Source organism: Notothenia rossii (assembly GCF_949606895.1).
Source record: "Notothenia rossii genome assembly, chromosome: 10".
In the NCBI taxonomy this organism is placed as follows: Eukaryota; Metazoa; Chordata; class Actinopteri; order Perciformes; family Nototheniidae; genus Notothenia; species Notothenia rossii.
This window is the reverse complement of record NC_136908.1, coordinates 46,815,918-46,837,371: the sequence shown is the minus strand read 5'-3', so window position 1 is coordinate 46,837,371 and position 21,454 is coordinate 46,815,918. Positions and strand designations below refer to the sequence as shown.

The window sequence follows — 21,454 nt, the reverse complement described above, 5'->3', positions numbered from 1 at the left end:
CTACTTTAGTGATAGATGGACATATACAAATATTCTCACAATTTGCCAAGAAAATATAATAACTGTTTTCGTTGGAAGAAAGTGCTATTTAAACTTCTATTTTCAACAGTGACTATATTGAAAATGTTGTTAGTACAAGTGGTGCTGTCAGTGGAAAAGAGAAAGCTCTCTCACTCCCACACTACCGCTAAAAAAACAATAACCAATGACAGTCACTGATGTTAGGATGTCGACGCTTCTGTCCAATCAACTTGCTCGTTCTTCGAGCACGTCATGCTACGGAAGTGTACACTTGCCGAAACAGTGTGGGCCCTAGCAGGCTATACTTAGCTATAACAAAAGTACTCTTTAACATTTAGCCATTATATGTAGATAACTGACATTTAACGAAAAATGGGAGCAAACAACAGTACCCGGCGCGTGTCATTTGAGTCGGACGAGAATGAAAATGTATCGGTGGTGAAGGGCATACGGGTAAGTGACAGTATACATTACATTACATGGTTAGTGTTGACTAAACAGGTGCTTTTTGACTGCTTTAAAGCAATGCCTGTAATACAATGATGTAATTAAGTTATTAGGTTATAGTGTAAGTAACTATCAAGGTGCTCTATGGATTGTAGCAGCTATGCTACGCTGATATTGCGAGCAACCTGACTTCCATTCACTCTGAGTGCTAGTACGTTATTATAAAAGTAAATAAGGAGGATACAATGTAACAATATATAGTTTATAGCCGCTGCAGTGTCTGTGAGACAGAAAGCTCTTCAATGTCATTTTGGTAATGTTGACGTTGACGTCACTAGCCTCGTGCTCTTCTGTCAGTTACTCAATGTATGAATGAATCTTACATTTTGTTGTATATTATGTTATTCTTTGAGTTGACGAGGATGCATGTGAATGAAGTGACTAATAGCTTGTATTTAGGTCAGCTGTTGTTAAATACAGATTGAGAGGCTTTAGTCGATTAGTTAAGACTTCAATTGTCATTGCTCTGTCTATTATTACTTTGTAGGACAATTGTGGCTATTGTTATCTTTCAGCGAGGTCTTATCCTGTTTATACTAATGGTGTTATGTTCTTTTAAACATGAAAAAAAACGTTGTCTTCTCCACAATGTATAGTTTACTAAAGGAACATTTTGGGGAAATACCTTTACTGCTTTCTTACTGAGAGTATGACAATATGATCTAATTTAGCATAAATACTGAAAACAATAGTCACCTTTAAAGCACACACAATGCTACGTTTAGTCTTTCAATTTGAAAGAAAACAAACACGTAAACGTGACATGGTGTGGGTTTTACTGGTTTTACTGGAAGTTAAGTAAGAGCATTCACTTTATATAACCACTATATAGGGCTATCTTTAAATGCATCACATTTTTCCACTGACACTTCTTTCACTCTTGCATTGCAGCTTTCTGAGAATGTCATCAACCGTATGAGGGAACCTGAAGCTCCAGCTAAAGCTCCACCTAAAGTCCTGCCTGCTCCCTCTTCACCACCTTCTATGACACCTACCATCACTCCTTCTCCTTTCATACGTCCAGTGCCTCCCATCTTTGACCATATCACCCCATTGCCTCCTCTCCCTTCCCTTGTAGAACCTGTTGCACCTCCTCCAGCTCCATCTACCACAGAGACTGTGGCTGCACCTAAACCTCCTCCACCTCCTGCTAAAACACCTACAGAACAGGTAGCAGCACCCACCACAATTGACATGGTGCTCCCAACTTCATCTGTCCCTGCTCCTGCTTTTGAGCCTGTGGCGGCACCTCCTCCTCCTGCACCTGCTGCTGCTGCTGTTGTTGTTGTTGTTGTTGAGCCAGTCATGTTGCCTCCTGCTACTCCCATTGCTACCCAGATTCTTGCTCCATGCCCTGCTACAGCCGAAGTGGAAGTGATCACTCCACTTGCTCCTCCTAACCTTTCAATCGAATCTTCTCCCCCTGCCATAAATGAATCCATTGCTATTTGTCCTTCATTAATTGAAGCCATTGCTGCTCCATCTGTAGCCATAGCAACTCCTCCTCCTGTCAAGACAGAGCACACCATAGCTCCCCCTGTTCCCGAACTGGAACCCCTCTCTTCCCCTCCTGTTTCTGAGCCTGTCACTATCTTGCCGCAGACAGCTGAGCCATTCGCTGCACCTCCTCTGCCTGAGTTTACTTCTCCTTGTGAACCAGTTGCACCTCCTCCTCAGCCCCCAGTGGAGCCAGCATCTCCTGTGCCTGAGCCAGTGGTAGTACCTGAGATGATCTCGATTCCACCACCTCCTGCTGCTGCTGCACCACCCGGTGAGTTTTTTTCACCAGTATGATACAAATAAAGGGTTTGTCGTATATTTCACAAACACATTATGAATAAGGAAATAAGTTCATGTCTTCAGAGCATATGTTGGTCAGTTATATAGTGTTTGTATCGGCCAAATAAAACTCAAAATGTAACTCAAAATGAACTGCCGCTGGGGCACAAGTAGCAAATCTTATGGAAATCTTACGATGTCCAGGCAAGAATATTGTCTTTGTGCATTTATTTAGTAGAATTACAATAATCAAACATACATAGAACAATGGTTTCACCTGCGGCCTCTGCTGTGTTTTCCCTGGTAAAAAACATTTGCCTCTAACGCAGCGTCCACACGGCGGCGTGCGTTGAAGCTTGCCAGCGGGCGTGTCGACCAACAACCAATCACATGAATCTCCCGCCCCGGACACAAGCACGCGGTTTGATTGGCTAGACTAGAGCTTGTACTGGCATAATGATTTGATTGGCTGACGCTTCCGTCGAAGCTTCAAAAGTTGAACATTGCTCAACTTTTGAAGCGAGCAACGCGAGCAAAGCAAAGCTCCCACAATGCAGTTCGGCAAAGCGTGACGTCACCCCATTCAAAGTGAATGGGCAGAAGCGTTGAAGCTTCAACGCACGCTGCCGTGTGGACGGGCCGTAATGGTGCGCCAATACCATAACCACCTGTGTCCAATATACATTATCACCAGGTGCCTCAATCACCCAGTGCCCAAAGCTGCCTTCAAAATAAAAGCACAAAGGATTACATTTACTAAAATAACTAAACTATATCATTATAAATGTGTACTATAAGCATAAACACCAGGAAAAGAAGGTTTAACTTTTAAATTATATAAATCCAACAGTATTGATTTAGACTGCATGATATTCTGGTAGTTTTATGTCGTAATTTTATGAAAAAATTAGTCTAACCAAGATTACAGTAGAATGGAAGAAGGAGTTGTTTTGTGAGGATTAACTAAATGCTTTCTGAATTGTTTTAAGATTTTCGGATTTAACACTCTTTTCTATTACAATGTTTTAACTGGATTTGTGCAGTCATTTTTAACCAGGGAGACAGAGACAGGAGTGAATGCTCCAAAACTGAAGAAATTAATTGTTCTTTGTAATGGCTAATTTCTCCTGAATGCTTTTTCAGAATAGTGGTTAATTAGAAGGCGAAGGTTATGAGGGAATAAGCTTTCTAAGGATTTAAGTCCAGTTAATGATGTTTATTGTGGGGGTGTTTACTTGTAGCCACCTTAACCTTTTGTCTCCAACTTTTCGTGCATATTGTATTTTCGTTGTCCTTATTTAAAGAAATTGATTTCATTGAAGCCTTGGTCATGTTATGATTAATTGCCATTCGCAAACTGTTAATGAAATAATTAATTAATTAGTTTTTTTGTTCATGTTAATACATGCATTCTTTAATTAGTGGCCTTCTTCATTGTGGAGCTCAACTTGTCACAATGACCCTACTTCTTCCTGCACGTTGTTAGAGCACTCATCTAGGCTAAACACAGCAGTAGTGGTTATTTGATCTGCATGGAAAAGTTTTCCCTCTCTTCTTTATTATAACTGTTTTACCTCCATTAAAGCAGTTTCAATCTATATGTTTTACAATGGATGTCAAAGAAGGCCATTTCCAATGCCTAAAACTTCCAAAAACAATCTGTTATTAAAAAGCAGAAATGGTAAGTTGTGATAATGAACAGAAACTTAAATGAGTAGATTTTTCGAAGCTTTTGCAAAACGTTAAGTCTCATTATAAAGCTTAAATACATATGTTTATTATTTGAAATATCAAATAACATCCCTGTCACTATCAGACATATGCTATCAATATAGTTGATTGTTATTCAGCTACATTGTTTACGTTCTAAAAAGATGTATGTGGACACTCAAACACAAACAAACTCACTATACTTTTGACTCCAATTCAGCTTTGTACAATTGCAACATTTATACATACGTATACATTTGGAATGTACTATTAAGTTCATAAGCATTTTGAACAAATGCAAGAAAAACACTGAACAACAGAACAAGTTAAGGTGAGTTAATGATTATTGTGCCAGATAATGCTGATAGTCAATTCATATAATGAATTAATAATACAATCAAAAGATGTGCGATCTGGTGTAGATGTAGCAGGTCAGTTTGATTCACTGTGGCAAGCTTTCTTTCATTTCCCCCTAGTAATATTATTAGTTTTTCATTTTCAAATAATTTAGTGTGACTATTATAGAATTTTGGGACGACTTCTTCTCTTGAGGTAAAGTTTTTAGTCTTAATAGTATGGGTGCTTGCTCCTTATCTCTTGACATATCCAACAGAGGACGTCTGAATGTTACCTGTTCATTGCACTATTCATAATGGGGCGTGGGCGCTGGTTCTTAAGAAGGTGGTCTGCAGGGTGTGGGCAGGCCTCCCCATCCTTGACTGTGCTCAATCAGCAAGGTAATTAAAAAAGGCCAACTTATGCCACGCCACACTGACTCCAGTGATTAAAACGACACCTCCACAGTTTCTCACAACAAACCACCAGGCCTCATTAAGGGAGAGAGGTGGACGTGTGTGCGTGCGTGTTAAACTTTCATTTGGTCGTAGTGTTTCTGTGATATGACACCGAATGTTTTGTGAGCCCCCAGCCTTCTTGTTTGGGCACATTAGTAACACAATTTGGACTGTTAATAGAATTTATTCCTGTAAATTCCACAAAAAAACCTTCTTTGTCGGTCCATTTTCCATTAGCTCTGTGTGCATGAGCTAATGCCCACAGAGCTAATGGAAACAAAGTTTGTTCCCATGTTGAATTCAATTATTCCTCTATTGTTTGCACTAATCAGTTTCTCAGATTTAAAAGATAAAGCAACATTTAATTTCAATTTTTGTGACCAGAAGTTTGTTATGTGTAGTTATTATGGAAAGCTGCCATGCGTTCACAGCACAACAGTTTTCATGAAAGATATCACAAACCGACTTATCTATCTGTACGTTGTCTGTTTCTGGACATTAACAGTTCATTTGAAAATATGCTGTACACGCAAAAAGATTGAGTAGAGAAGTTATTTTTTTCATCAGTTATTAAAAGATTGAAGAATGGAATAAAAATATATAGAAACAGCGTTATGGATTGTGATTGAATGGCTGTACTTTTTATTTTTCTGCATAGTGACCATTGTTGCCGTTTTAAATGGCTGCCAGACAGTGGCCCTTATTTAAATATTTACAGTATCCCTCTACAATCATGTCTGTTGACATTTAGTCCTCTACTTTCTTCGCAAGGTCACCCTGCGGTGTAATGTGTAACAACCTCACCTAGTATTATAAAGGAGAAGGAAAAAGTCAACTTGGACGATTGATCAAGCTTGCTCTTTTTAAAGAAGTAAAAAAAGCTAGGATGATTGTGAATCTGGTTAAAAAGTTGCAAAGTTCAGCCCAATTCTGAAAGGGTACGACCTTAATGAGGCAGACATTGATTATGTGTGTCCACGAGAGTTGAGTATCGAGTGAGGCTCTCAGCAGGTCGACTGTCTCTAAATCATGGGCCTGACTCAGTATGTGAGCTGATTACATAGTCAAGGTTGAACCTCCTACACCTTCTCCAATGTGTTATAAATATTCATATGCCAGAGCCCACACACTGCGCTGGACTAATAGCCTGCTTAAATGTCTCCCTGGTGCGGCAGAGAGAATTGGGGGGAAAAGGGACAGGCAGAGAAAAACAATAGGAGAAATGTGGATGACTTAGTGTATGTGCATAAATGTGAGTTTGAAATATATCACTCTCCTTTTGAAACTGACTTTTATAGTTATCTTCTTCAAATGTGAACTGATCAGTTAGGTCATTTTTCATCACATGAGATTGAATTAACAGGAAAGAGTCTGGATAAAAGAAAATATATCCGATAACGGCACCTGCCTGGCCTTGGCGCTTTTCTTTTCTATGTTCTCTCCTATGTGAGCATTGTGAAAGGTGCGCGGTGACTCCAGGAAGCGCGAGCTAGAAACGTGAGGAAGTGGTAATGTTACAGATTATGCCCTCCTCGCGGGTCCCGGGGTTAATGAAACTTCTGATGAGAAACGCAATTTGCCTTCGTCTATTATCTCCACTGCCAATAGCCTGTGCTTCACCGCCTCCCCTACTCCTCTATGGGTTTTTCCACAGGGTTTAGTGATTGGTGGAAACGGAAACGAGGGGGACACATCTAAAAAGATGATGAGTTTTTAATCTTTTTAACATTTACATGTCCTACTCAGCAGTGACACTGGCTCTGTCGATCTGGAATTGTCTCTGACCCAACCAGCCTCCCTCAAGGACCCCAGACGGTGTTTATCATATCAGAACCTGTTCTCCAGGTGACCCTGCGGGCCTTCTAGCTATCTGAAGCCTCTCTCTGCAGAGCTGGAGAGCATGCAGTGATAAATGAGGAATTGCTGAGGCTTGTCTGAACTTAGAGGACATTTAGAATTTTACTTTTCGTAGTGTACTGCTCAGAGGGATCTTTTTTGAATGCAAGTGTGAAATATTATAAAGGGCAGTTGATACAGAAATGCCAGTCCTACTCGATAGTTACTTAATAATGGCAGGATTTGACCTCTGATTTAAAGGGTCACTTTAGTTTGGTTCCAAGTACTTTGTATTCATTTACTGTACAAATCTCTGGAGGGAAAAGTGAGTAATAGAGGTGTCTTTATCCTAAAGATTACGAGCTATTTAGTTGCTAGATACATAGTGGACACAACATTATTCTCACAAGTTTCATCATGGCAATAGGCAGCTTGTTTTTTCAGTACATCGACATTGTTGTTGTGAGTTGGAAGAAAGGGAAAATATTCGGCTCTGATTATGTTGTCACATTTGTTGAAGTTATCACAAAAATATGATAACCAGAGTAGATAGCTAGACTGATAAAGCAAAACAATGCAATATTCATGCAGTACATTGTGTATTCTCTTATCTCCAGGAGACAGTTCTCTTGCTAAAATGCCTTACTGAAGTACATATTTCACGTCTAAATGCCAGCGTGTTATTTCTGTAGACGGAAGACAATCATAGCATATCATTGGATGTTTTCATATCACCCTGATGTCAGAAGCATTATTACTTGTTATTTGACGGACACCTTTCGGCAGGGTTCTGGTCCTACAGGTTGTCTTTCTGTCGTAGTTCTTAACAGAGTTGTAATTAGACTCTCCTCTGCAGATGGATCAATGGAGATTCTGAGTGCTGTCAGACATGATGAATATTATTTTCCCACACTCTGGACAGTTAGGTGACAGCAGTGTCTGTCTTTGAGGAGACACTGCAGCAAAAAGTTGTCGACTGTCAATCACCGCCTCTGTTTGCACGAGTGTTTCTTCTGAAGCCCTGTCATCCTAAACCTCCCTCTACCTGCTGCTTTTCTTTCTCTAAGCCGTACCAAAGTGTTGTCATGCTGTGAGTTCTTCTTATGTGCGGTTTGCTGCAGAGACGGAAATGCTACAGAGGTTGTAATTCAGAGCAAGGATTAAATGAACTGTATTCTAAGAGCAAATTGTTAACAGTGTGGGTGTGACTGAGCAGGAGGAGGCAGGAAACTCAAATAACAGAAAGTGGAGGATGAAATGTTTGCTAATGAGCTGAGCATTTACTCTGTCTCCTTGACACCGGTTGCATTAACTGCAGCCATCTCCTGGTAACTAGTTTTCACTAGTTCATCAGTATCACTGACTTGTTCTTTACTTCAAGCATGGAAGACAATACAAATCGTTTTATATATTTCTGTTTGCCCCTGAAACGTTTGACGGTTGAGTTTAAATGTTATGTAATTCCTTTCTTCAATTATAAATGGATCTTTTATTTTAGTCGTCACAAAGAGCAGAATACATCAGTGGCACTTTCAGGACATGCAAGCACCCATAAAGACAATTCTACCCATAAAGGAAACCATTTCTTGCTACCACCGGTGCTTCAATCATTTGAAGCCAAGCATTTTAGACGCAATTGTTTTTTTCCTTTCCTTAGAAGAGGTTTGTTTGGTGGGATTCTGTCCTTCTGTCCACAAGGTATCTGAAAAGCCTTTTGGTAAAGAGGTCCAATATAACCGGGTCTTTGGGCAATGTGATATTTCAAACATTTAATTAGAAGATGATGTTGATCTGGATTTAGGGATTGTAGACAATGAGTTTTATCTTTTTAAGTCAAAACAATTAAACTGAATTAGATGGTCTTGATTTCAAGTCTGCCCAAAAAAAACAAATTTTACTTCACACTAACCTAAAGTTGAAAAATGTATCATTTGTTGACGTTTGTTTGTCTTTGTACACTTTCTATTTGTGATACTAAGAATGTGTAAAAAAATAAATAAAAAAAAACAGAGCACCCCCACACATTTGGTTGAATCACAAAATAGGCACATTAACTAAGGTATTAGGTAATTTGCTATAAAACTAAGAAAGAAATGTCATTGCACATTTCAGGTCTTATTGTTGATCTGATTTAACTGGCATTAGGTTTTTGTGTGCGCGTGTCCACCGGCCTGTTGTTACCACATGTAACCAGGTAATAATAGACCTTGACAATAGGGATTATCCTATCTAACTAATGCAGCGGGGGAGTAATCTTGACACACACAGACACTCCCTCCATTACTGCAGTGTCGCAGCACACCGCATGGCACTCCTGTCTTCAGAGCACGTTTTGGCCTGGCATCTTTACTTTCATGCTTAATTACCTGCCAAGATAGAGCGGTGGAGACACGGAAATCATACATGTATGATGTCCCTGACATGAATATTATGTAGATAGGTTGTGCGCTGCTGTGATATGAGGATGTTTGTGCTTCTTTTGTGTCAGTGTGTGTTTGTGTGTGTTTAAGCACTCTAGACATATTTCTCTTTGTCAGTCATACAGCATGGTGGTTGAGATTTCTATCACACCTCGCTTTACTCAGAGAAAGCACAGAGTGGACACTATAAACTAGGATTCAAAAGAAATTCAGCAATGTTACAACAACTAACACAAAATATTCAACATGGATTAAATCAGTTGTTGATTCAATTTTGTGTGTGTAGTAAAACCTCATACTTTCATTGAGCATAAGGACAACCTGCCTGTTTTGCTTGACCGTCAGTCTGAAATCACATTAAGATTCAAGAATAGCATGAAATAGCACAAAATGACAGAGTGGAACTGTGCAATGTTTGGTACTTTAATAATGAATTGAATGACTAATTGCTTTGCATACTTTTTTATCTGTTCATGGATTAATTCACTAATTGTCAAGCTCTAGCAACAAGACGAATAGACCTGTCATTACTCGTTAAAATGAAATAACACATTTTCGGACAGTATAACTCAGTGTTCCAACAGACACAATATTGCTGTAAGCAAATCACAGTTATTTGCCTAAAAAGATCCTGTTTCTAACTCTTTCTTTCCCTTCTCTTTGTGTCCCCAGTTGATGAAGTGGCCCTGAGGAAGACCATCACTGATGAGCTGCACAAAGACATGGAGCAGGATCGGGCCAAGGCAGAGCAAGAGCTGCAAGCCTGGTTAGACACAAACACACAGACACACAAACACATGCACTGTTTTGCTGTGGAATGGTTAATGGTCTTGTTTATGACCTTCAACAAAAGCATATGGTGTTGCAAGGCATTTTACTTATTCCAGAAGTAAATTGATTGCCATAATTTGTTTTCTGGAGTTGAAATTAACATTCCTGGGTTTCCGGAAAGTCAAACCCTCTGCTGTTCTCTGTGTGGTGTGCATTTCTCTCTCTTTCTCTTCTCTCTGCCCTACCTTCCTTCTTTGGATCATGATAGATCCCGTCAGGGTACTGCACCAAGTGTCAACTCCTCTTGCAGGATTTCATTAGAAACAAGAGATATTTTCACATGTGACAGTTTCCCGCTTTCATTAATATTCAAAAAGGTCAGCACCATTCCTTCCGATTCCCCACTGTGTTTCCGATCCACCCCACTTCCGAAGCGCATCAGCACTTTTTCCTCTCTCCATCTCTGCTTCTTATACCCTTCTCCGGATCAATTAATCATGCCTGAGAGAGGAGGGCGCTATCCTGAGGTAATTTCCTGGGTGTTGAGTGGGTGATCCATTAGCCCTGCCTGATGAAGAAACACTGTTCATGTAAAGAGCATATTCCACCTCTCCTCTCTTCCATTGTTCTCTTTTCTTTTTGACCCTAAAGAAGCAGTAGCGTATGCCAAAATGTCCGATAATCGTGTTGCGCCCCCCTTGTTAATGTTAATGTGGTTTTGAGAAATCATTTGTCTATAGATTTTTTTTATCCTGGCTATTTTGTTTGTGTGATGTAACTGCTTCCTGCAGCTCACTTATTGTCTGTTCAGAGCAGTAAGTGCCTCAAAATTACACCCTCCTTGCAATTAATTGAAATTATTGTCGCTCTCAAGCTCTCAAATGTAGTTTGTGCTTGTTACGGGTTGCTTTTTCACTAAAGAAGACTTAACTGAACATGAAATGGTCAATAAGCAATCATCAGCTTGCCAGCACTGTGTGTGGAGGCATATTAATATCAGTTTTAAAGTGGCCTTGTGTACTGTTTGTTTTTTCTCTTGCACATTTTGACAGAATATAGTCAAATATAGTCAAATGCAAGCCTTTTACAAGGCTTGCATTTGAGAGTTTCATTAGAAATACAAAGTGTATCCATTGTGTTAGACACACATGAGACTGACAACGTGCCTGAAATGCCTCCTGTGTAAACACTGCTACAGCTACCGGGGGCGTATTTATGGTATTCATATTAAGTAAAGTAAAACACATGGACAGTGCAAGTCATAAACTGAGACACTATCACTTCATCCAAATCCCTATTAATATGAGCTGAGCCACAATTACATTTGTCATTGAGATTAAAGAGCTTCTTGCAGGTTTTTTTTTTTTCTACATTTATGCTTAAACTTGCTTGAAAATTACAATTAAAAAAGTGAATGTAGGATTTGATATGTTTTACGAGACATAAGGGCAGGAATTCAGAGGGAAATTAGCAATTTTGACCTCTGCTCTTAAAAACGGCTTTTTTTTAAGGTCACACTGTACGTCAAACGCGTCATATTACATAACAAAGGGGAAATATTTTCGCTCTCTGACCGCGGGTATAGTTAGTAGTTGCGTTGAATTGAGCGGTTGTGTTTTAGTGAGCTGGTATTTTTCGGTAGTTTTACATTGTATTTCACCATTTGTAATCATGGTGCAGTATTGTGTTTGTGCAGGTTGCACAAATACCAGCCTGTCAGGACATCGAGTCCACAGTTTCCCTCACAGGAAAAGGACCGGAGCTAGCGTTCGTTACTGGGTGCGTTGTGCATCCACCTCCCTGCAGCACATACTCTCCACAGCTTTATCAGGAAACCGTATTACATTTCTCCCCCCACCTTTGCTGCTCTCTCTCTCTCTCCCCTCCGGTACACGGCACCGTAAGACGTAGTGTGGAGTTGCATTAGGTAACGCTGTGGTGGCTGTACTGCTCCAGCCGTCTCCTTTGTGTTTGTTTGTTTCCCCCTGTCTGTGTTGTTTGTGTGTGCGTGGTGGCTGTCACTCCTGGCTCCCGGCTCAACCTCCACTCACCTGCTGCAATCAGTTGTGCACCCTCCCCGACTACACACCTGCTTTCCATTAAGCCATTAACAACGGCATATCAACGGAGGCTCCACAACCTTTCTCCGCCAGATCGTCAAGTATCAGCCGTATCTCGCGTCTCTCCTCCGGTACACAGCACCGTAGTGTGGAGTTGCATTAGGTAACGCGAGATACGGCTGATACTTGCGCATTAGTTTCTGTTATGGATCAGTATCAACAATCCTGCCAGTAACGTTACTATATTATCAATGCTACTTTAGTTATAGCCTGATATATGATAGCTAACTTCACAACGTTGTGATGTAACGTTAGCTAACGTTCTGTAGCTAACGCCGGTCACTCACCAAGATAGCTGCCCAGTTCTCCACTGGTTCTCCTCACACCACAGCTCAATTTCTCTCCGATGGCCGTTATTCCTTCTAATCCTTGGCTGCTCCTGGTCTCTTGGACGCCTAGCAGGCTCATAATTATAAGGTTGTGGTCCATCACATGCATTTGAATATTCATGTTCAACTTCTTCTATGTCTTCTGTGTCGAAACTAGCATTGGGATCCATGTTTATTAATACGTTACACCGGCCGCTCTCCCCCTTGTGTCCCCCGTGTTACGTCACAAGCGGGAGGTCACGTGCCGAGGCTTTTTTATGCAGAAGTGAACATTTCTTACAAAAACACCAGATGTCACTGTAGTGTATATTTCTGTATATTTTTTTGAAAATCTAGTGTATTCATCATTTTCCTACACATTTATTCACAGGTGTCTTTAACCTGGAAGTTGCTCTTTAAGCATTACACAGCAAACTAACATGACCTTTCTGCTCAAGCTCCAACACACCAACATACGTTAGGACTCAAAATGTCTTCAACTTCTTTCACCACCTGCAATTTAACTTTTCTCTTCATTTGTCGTCATTGCAGATAAAGGTGACTGGGGCCCCCTTTTAATTGAAATAGATGAGAGGAACCGAGTGCCTTTCTTCTTGAGTGGGCTGTCAAACAATAATTAAATTGCAATGGTATTTCACCCCACAGTGAAGCAGTCATTGCAGGCAGGTTGTGGAAGGCAAGGTGATAATAGTTTTTACTTTGTTGGAAGATAACTGGGGGACTGTCAAATTCAAGTAAGAGTTCAAAATAATTTGAGTGTTCTAAAGCTCAGGTAACAATACTGCAACGTGCCTCACATGATGCAAAACCCTGCAGTGAAAGTGCTTCACAGCTTGAACACAATGAAATAAAAGGATTTGTGAACCCCCAGGTCATTGGGGGGAAAACAGAGACACACATGAGATGCATGAGGCCAAAATGTTAAGGTCATGTTCAACACATAACATGAATTATTCATGCATGTTAATTTACAATAGAAAATAATTTACTAACTTGAAAATCAGTAAAATTGAGGTTACTGCCAGAGTAAGGCCATTAGAACTCTGAGGCAACCAAACACATCACATTTGACTCAGATCTTATTATTTCCACACTATCTTATGCAATATTGCTGCGTAGAGTGCACAGAACAAGGGGATTTCAAGCAATAGTGGTGTTTTTAGATGATGGCAGTATTTCTTCTGTTTGGCTTTAGGGCTACAAATGAACTCCAGGAGATCTGGCTTTGCATGTTTTGCTCTGGTAAGAGTGAAGTAAAGTCTCTGTGAGGAGTTCATTTGGGTTCAGCCTAAACTCATTTGTAGCAAGGAGTGGCTGCAGGGAGCAGATTTGCCTCTGCCTCTTCTCTGTGAGTCATCAGAGCAGAACGACTCAGAGGAAAGGATGAGAGAAGGAGGGATGATGGGGGGGGCTCTAACACCAACCTGTCTCTTCTTCTTTAACATACCATCTCCTCCTGTGTCACCTCTCCATCCAGTGTTTCTCCCTGGGGTTCCTCCACCCTTTCCCTCCCTGTCTTTTCCCCCTTCTATTACCCAACATTTCCTGTTTTACTCCAACCATCTCTTTTCTCTGTTTCTCAATCAGACTTTTTTATTTCTCATTCTATTTTTTCCTCCTACCTCCCTCTTTCTCTCTCAATCTATCCCGTGCATGAGTATCCAACTCTAACACTTAAAGGTTAGTTGTTGTTCTGAAACTTCTGCCCATTATTTCGGCATGTAGTCAAGCAGCTTGTGTTGGCGATATAATTGCGTGTCAGACTTTTGAGTGAGAATGCTGACCTTCTCCCAGAGCTTCTGTCTTACCATCCACCAGCCAGGCTGTTACATTTCTCATTGCCCCCAGGTCAGAAACAGACAGATAGCCCAGCCCACAGAATTTTACATGTTGTTTATTTTTACATAAATACATACAGTGACAAGCACACATAATATTCAAATTAACAGAGCTAGAATGTGTTTATTCCAATCTGATTTTCCAAGAGTGTGTATCAGGGACTTGCATTCTTCCTTTAAATGTGTCCAAATCAACATTATTATCAGACATTTCATATTTATTCATGATAACCTAACTGTAACAACTGCAAAAACATTGTATACTTTATACACAATCTTAACCAGAGTCAAAATAATAAAAATGATAATCACAATGACTACTCAGGTTATTCATACATACATCATCATACTAATAATAATGGTGATTCTTAAAATAACAATAATTTAATTGAAAGTGTTTAACAAGAAAATACATTGTACAATTACAAAGTAATCACCATAGCAATGACCTAATGCAAACACACAATCAACCAGCTGTAAAACAGCGTCTGTGAGATCAACCACCCCAAAAAACATAGCTATCACCTACCTACACATAGAACCATAGAGAGCAACATACTAGCAACCATAGTTGGTTAAAGTATAAACCCAATTCAATTCATTTTATTTACAAACGGTTTAGAAATACAATTACAATCACAAGGCATAATGGAGATATGTAAAATGGGACATCCCATTATCTACCCAAGCTTAAGAAAAGGGGCTCAGATATGGCCCAAGCCTGTTTTTCAGGTCTCAGGCTCGAAAATGACATTCCCAGAACAAATGACCATATCTTCCCTTCTAAAAGGGTTAAATTAATAATCTTTTTTCTCAAAGTAATGATAAACCTGTGAGTTGGATGTAGAAAAGTCAGAATCAATATAGATGTTTATTATTTTAAAGAAAATTCAGATTGAACATGGTAAAAAACTGTAAATTATAGTGTCCGTCCCAAAAATATGTTGTACTTATAGTGAAAACTAACCTTGGATGATGGGTTAGTAGACTAAAAGCTTTAGGAATCAAAAGTTCAACATATAATAAGTACCCTGTATCAATAGACCTGATCAATCAAGTGATATTTGACCTTTTTAGACAGATTTAGCAAAAAAAACCTCTTCTGGGGCCATTTGGGTGGATTTTCCATATCTCTGGCCCCCCTTCTTCGATTTTGACATGTGACATCTCTTTCTGACCGTTAGAGCCAATAGAATCCAAGGGAAATCGTCCCGCACACACTCAAGTTAAAAAAAAAAGGTGCCGTCTCTGCGCATGCTAGCTTGCAGCAGAGGGGAAAAATGTCCCTGCTCTGATATCAAGCAACGGAAAAGCTGTTTTATTGCTTATGGATTATCAGAACATTTCAAAGGGGACGCAGTCACATTGGATATTAACCTATGGATTAACTACAGTATCGTTGTTATCGTTTTAATGCCATTGAAGACCAGTTTAGACCAGACAAAAACGAAGGTAAGCCATCTTAGCGTTGTGGGCAACCTAGCGCCACTTGTTTTTATGTACGTTTTTGTTGATAACGTCGAGTTTGTATCTTTCAGTGTTGAGGTGGGCACCGTTCGATTCTGTGTCTCCTTGCGATCATCAACGATGAGTTGGATGTGCACCTAGGATAAGTAATAAGGGAGCTAGGAGTGATTATCGGTGCAGTAATAGGTTAGCATTTTTCGCTCAGGGTTCATTTAGATGCTTCTTATGAGACTTGTGTTTTGTTTTGGTAAAAATCGTTTGTTTCAGTTAGCTGAGATTATTCCCATTAATCTGGTATAAAACATTAATAGGTTCTTAAATATTAAGATCCCCTGAGACACAGTGTCATGATTTTTTTTTTTAAAAGTACCCGCCTGTGGGGACCTTGGGGCTTAACAGGTTAACATCATGTATTTACAATATATATAATTGTAGCACCAGCTATTGCACATTTGGTAACACCTTAGCAACCAAGCAAAACCTGTGAGCAAACACCTGGAAACAACTATTGCAAGAACAGTTATTTGTGCCATGTGTACAAACAAGCATATTAACTACACTAAATACCATATATGCTTAATGTGTTTTACAATAACCATCATGCACACAAACACACATGAAACCTTCGAGCCCCCAGGCTTCAGCAGTGAGAATATTTTACACATTGTGCATTCTTGTGTGCTGCCTTCTTGTCTTGGGATGTTTGTGCTGTCATTATGTGCGATGTGATAATGAGTGGAAGTAGATTTAATGCCTTTTTTTTCCATTTGATGCTTCTGGCTTCATTTAAACCTCTTCATATCGATGTAGAATAACCATAACCATCATGCACACAAACACACATGAAACCTTCGAGCCCCCAGGCTTCAGCAGTGAGAATATTTTACACATTGTGCATTCTTGTGTGCTGCCTTCTTGTCTTGGGATGTTTGTGCTGTCATTTTGTGCGATGTGATAATGAGTGGAAGTAGATTTAATGCCTTTTTTTTCCATTTGATGCTTCTGGCTTCATTTAAACCTCTTCATATCGATGTAGAAGTGCTCCTATCCCCAGTGTATAAGGCCATTTTTTGTGAAAGAGTAACAGTCATGAACTGTAAATATACTGTTTTAAGAAATATCAGATTTTTTACTGTAGCCTCCTGCTGACCTATTCAGTAGAACATTTATGGTTATTGACTCCGTCCAATCTCCTAGCAAATATACCATCTTTGTTTTGTCTATTCCTCGAGCTAGTCTAATACAGAACAGATGGAATCAGTTGGAGGTAGTTCAATACAAACTTCAAGTCAATTCTATTATAATCACACTGTTTAAGCACCATAAGACACTCTAGTAGCTGTACAGAATGATAACCATCAGGCCTATGAATGTATTCCCCATCAAGTAGATGGACTTTGTGCTCTGCCTCTTTTAGTGTTGAATGGCTTTAGGTTGGGAGTTTGAGCTTTGTGCACTAGGTACGATATTAGAAGTGACAACAGCAGAGGTTAGAGTGACAATCATTTTCTCTTTCGACAGTGTGCTTGATCGTCGCACTAAGAACATTACGGTTATCTCTTCATGCTTGTGGGCGAAGTAGAGGGGGAGTACAAAATGGCTTTTATGTTCCTTCTGCAGAATGGGAGCTCTTCTAAATGAATCTTATCATCGCACAGCTCTTTGTTTCCCATGCAATTAATTAAAACTGTGTCTCAGCATTTCAGAGCACCCACAGTCACATGGTGTGTGTTTATGTGCATGTGTGTGAGAGAGAGTGCTTAGCCCCATAAAATATTCATAGGCAGCATTCAGCTACATTATTCCCAACATCAATATTGCATTGGGCCTTTAAATGCCTTTGTTTCAAGGCACTTGGAGTCTGCACTGATTTGCTGGTGGGTCAGAATACATACATCCAGACAGGCAGACGTTATTGAGACGCATCTCGTGTGGATGACAGGTATACAACAGGACGCATTAATGAGGGCAGAGCTGAGCAACAGACAGAAGGTAGAGAGCTAACGGAGGGGAAGGAAGAAGGCATCCATTTGTGATTTCTGTTATTGTTATATTTCTGCAAAGGCAATGATACTTGAAAAGATTCTCTGTGGAGTAACAGGTGATGACGACCCTCATGGATTTGTACCACCTGTTGCAGGGTTGCTCGTTATGAACATTTCTTTCAGTACGTGTGCTGTTGGACACACACACACACACACACACACACACACACACACACACACACACACACACACACACACACACACACACACACACACACACACACACACACACACAGAGAGATTACCCTGACTTAGGTTGCAGCATCTCAGCTACTCATCCTATAAATGTTTCATATAACTGACCACAGATCTAATCTCTTTCAGGTTTATTAAGTACTACTCAAAAAATAACAGAAATGTTCCCGAGTACTTCTGTTCATGGTCATTGCCTGAATAGTGAGTCACCTTTCTTGGTAGACTGACACAGCCAAGCCCACTCGTACTCAACTCCTTTTCGAATTAATGCCGCCTCACCGGTTTTATCTTTCCATCTTTCCGTTTGTAAGGCTTGATTCACTGCGCCTTCAAAACACACAGGTTACTGGGCCAAAAATATCTTCTCTCTCTCTCTCTCTCTCTCTCTCTTTCTCCAGGTCCAGGCCAAGCATCATCCACTTACCCTCCCAAAACATGACCTTTTTTTCTGCTGTCTTTTTCCTCTCTGTGTCAGACTCCACTCTCCTTTCACTACCTCAAAGCCCCCCTTTTCCCCCAGTGCCAATCTTCTACAGTGGAATGAAAAATGCGTCCAATATCCCAGGGACAGGGCAATAATGACTGGAAAGCAATAGGGGTGAAGCAGACAGATAGCATCCAGCTAGTGATAGCAGTCTTTGCTTGGGTTACCACTTGTGAGGAAGTCAGTCGAGGGACTTTTTTTTGTTGCAAGGCTGTCTATTTCCTTGGCCACCTTTCTTGCATCTGTCCAGGATTTAGCTTCAAGTCACATTTGAGAGAATTCGGTTTACTTTTATGTAATAATGAAAACTAATATTAGTTTTCCCCCAACAGAATACTGAGTGTTTTTTAAACTTCCAACAAAATCATGGCAATTGCGTAATTTTTTCTTTTGTAATTTGGCAAAATGCCTTAATGCTTTGTCAGTGAATATACCTCTTTTATTTGTAGTTTTGACTTTGCGCAATATAATTCTGATTCACTATCATAGTTTTCCGTACCAAAACGGGTAAACATAAAGGTCTTTTGCACTCCTGATGTCTGTGCAGCTGACAGGTGCATAGAAGAATGCTGGTATTCCTTAACATCTGCACACTTTCAGAATGTGAACAATAAATAATTGAATGAGTTCAGACAAAGTTTTTGTAAGAAAGTTTCATCAGGTATAGTTTATATAAAATTGCTTTGATAAAACATTTTTTACCAACAGTGCTTTTTAAGTACTTTTTCTAACACTGGCCCCTGGGTACCACCCAAAAAGTCGATTTCTTGGAAACCCTGCATGCAGTCACTTTTCTATTATGTAGCAACAGCTTAAGCTTCTAGAGTAAATGTAGCTTAGGTGCATTAGCAGTGTAGGCAGGCAGGCGTTGATTGTGGGGAAATGGTGAATGTAAAAGGCCATTAGGAGGCTCCCTGTGTGTGTCGATGTGTGCGTGAGTTGGAAACCCGATGATGAATGGAGTGTGCTGACGTGTGCAGCCCAGTGGACTGTGAGACTGGACATGGCTGGTCTCTCTCCGTCTCCCTCCATCTCTTTCTCCCACTCTCTGCCTCACTCCCTTTTTGCTTCACTTCCTCAGGGCCAAACATGTCATGTCGCCACCACTCACTCTCGCTCCGTTCCTCTCTCTCCTCTCCTGTCTTTTTCTCTGTCTCCCCGTCTCGTCTTGCTCTCTGACAGTTAGTGGCGTTGCAGGGCAAACGGTAGCTTTAAGACTTCAGACATATTTTTAATAGACCTACATGTCATCTGCTCAAAGGGATGGCATGGAGATCAGTTAGAGAAGTCTGTCGATCACGACTCCTCACTCCTCTAGAGTTTGGGTACATTCACAGGTGAGTGAAAAGATGAATGAGATTTTTGAAATGTAATATGCAGAAAAATGGAGCCATGAGGTGAAAAAGCCACATGCTGTGTCTAGGACGGTTACTACACACTTGACAAGCAGGATAATGCACTTAAATTATCATAATGAGCAATGTGCAAACCTGATGAGGCTGGAAATGCATTTCACTTAATTGTTCATGAATAAAAGAAAAATGTCCCACCTTTTGAAAGCTTTAAAAAAATATATGAATTCATCATTTTAAATCAACTATTGTGGTTTAACTGTGGCATCATACAGTCATCATAAAGATCAGACATGGCTCAGCGCTCTCTTGAGATTTTTTCTTAGGCAGAAGTTTATTAAGATCCTCAGAATCTTCATTCAGTCCGTCATGATTCACTCGGCACCTGCTCGGTCTGTATTTATTCTGCTGCCACCACTGTTTGATTCTTCACAGAGGAAGACTTTCAGGGTCTCAGGGACGTTTCTCCTCTTCTCCAATCAAGCACACTGTCGCTGAGTAGGGAGTGCGTTGCTAGGCAACTATAGGAACCCAGTGACAGGGTTCAAATGGTGGTCCTGTGTCTGCAGAGAGCGTACTGCCTCTGTCTATATCACTGCCTTACTGGATTGATGATTATTGTTCGGTGGAAAACAGTACATTCCTTGTCTGTCATTATAGTCAAACTACTCTTCAATGTTAATTATTGAAAATAGTTGAAATTGATTTGAACTATGCAACATGTGTCAACCTTCTGTGGTACGCCCCCTCTTTGCAGGCAGTGGGATAACACAGACAAATGTGAGGAAGAATCTGACATTAGGGTTGAAAATCAATATACAAGTATATAGGCTTTAATCTATGCTTCATTAGCACTGTAATTGCCTGTGACCTTTTCATTATTTTAGGGGACACTGCAGGACTGCAGCATAAAGGCATTGAAATGTGGGTGTGCTGTTAACATTGATGTTCTCATCATTTACCACAACATTTCTGCTGCTTGAAAAACAACAAGTATTGTCATATACATGCATAAAGCCATTCACCGCAAGTGTTTAACAACATGATCACTTTATGTCATTTAGGTTTTATGTAATTTAAGTTTTTAATTTAAAATAAAAAATAAGTAACATGCAAAGAGAAGACTTATGGTTCACATCATGTATTGTCAGGCAACATAATGTCTGAAGTGCAGAATACTGTGCTGTGGACAGGATCATTTTTTGTACTGAAAATTTGAGTAGCAAGTCATGCATTATAGAGATACCTTTAGGGGAACGAATAGTGAGTAGTATGTTTATAATGTACTCCTGTACTATGAGATGCATTATTATAACTCTTGGTACAGTCTGAATGTACATTAGTTTGTGCAGTTTTTGTACATTGTTTCCATTTTGTGTTTTAATCACGTAAAATGATGATGCTCCACAGGGTAGAGACGGAGAAGGCCCGTGCAGCGGCCCATGCTCAGGATGATGCCCAGTCCCAGGTTCAGGGGGAGGTGTCCAGGATCCTGTGTGTGGAGCGGGCGGCGGCCGAGGGGAGCATCCAGCAGGCTGTCATTAGAGAGAGGATCGCCACTGAGGACGAGAGGCTCCGCGCTCAGCTCTTTGTAAGTCTATCAAAAAAACACACATCAATGTATGGCAGTTTCTGTGATCTTACTTTATCTGGCCAAACAGTTGAAAACATTTAGTTGGATAGTTTCAAGCAGACATTGAACATTTTAACTACATAACCTTGCAAGCATCAACTCACCGAAGAGAACATTTTTACATAAGAACTGGGCTCTTTACATGATTTTGTT

At 40.2% G+C, this 21,454-nt stretch overlaps 1 protein-coding gene across 4 annotated transcripts in view; it reads left to right on the top strand.

The window, feature by feature from the left end:
• Positions 1 to 244: 244 nt before the first annotated feature.
• chchd3a (coiled-coil-helix-coiled-coil-helix domain containing 3a) overlaps positions 245 to 21,454 on the top strand; it is a 70,762-nt gene continuing 49,552 nt past the window's right edge. The window contains exons 1-5 of one of the 4 annotated variants that reach the window (XM_079656547.1): positions 248 to 474; positions 1,420 to 1,698; positions 2,131 to 2,299; positions 9,740 to 9,833; positions 21,079 to 21,259. In XM_079656547.1, the coding sequence (XP_079512673.1) occupies positions 394 to 474; positions 1,420 to 1,698; positions 2,131 to 2,299; positions 9,740 to 9,833; positions 21,079 to 21,259 (804 nt within the window). In that variant the 5' untranslated portion in view covers positions 248 to 393. Of the gene's footprint in view, positions 475 to 1,419; positions 2,300 to 9,739; positions 9,834 to 21,078; positions 21,260 to 21,454 lie in introns of all 4 variants that reach the window. The other 3 variants (XM_079656548.1, XM_079656546.1, XM_079656545.1) reach the window with 3 other exon arrangements.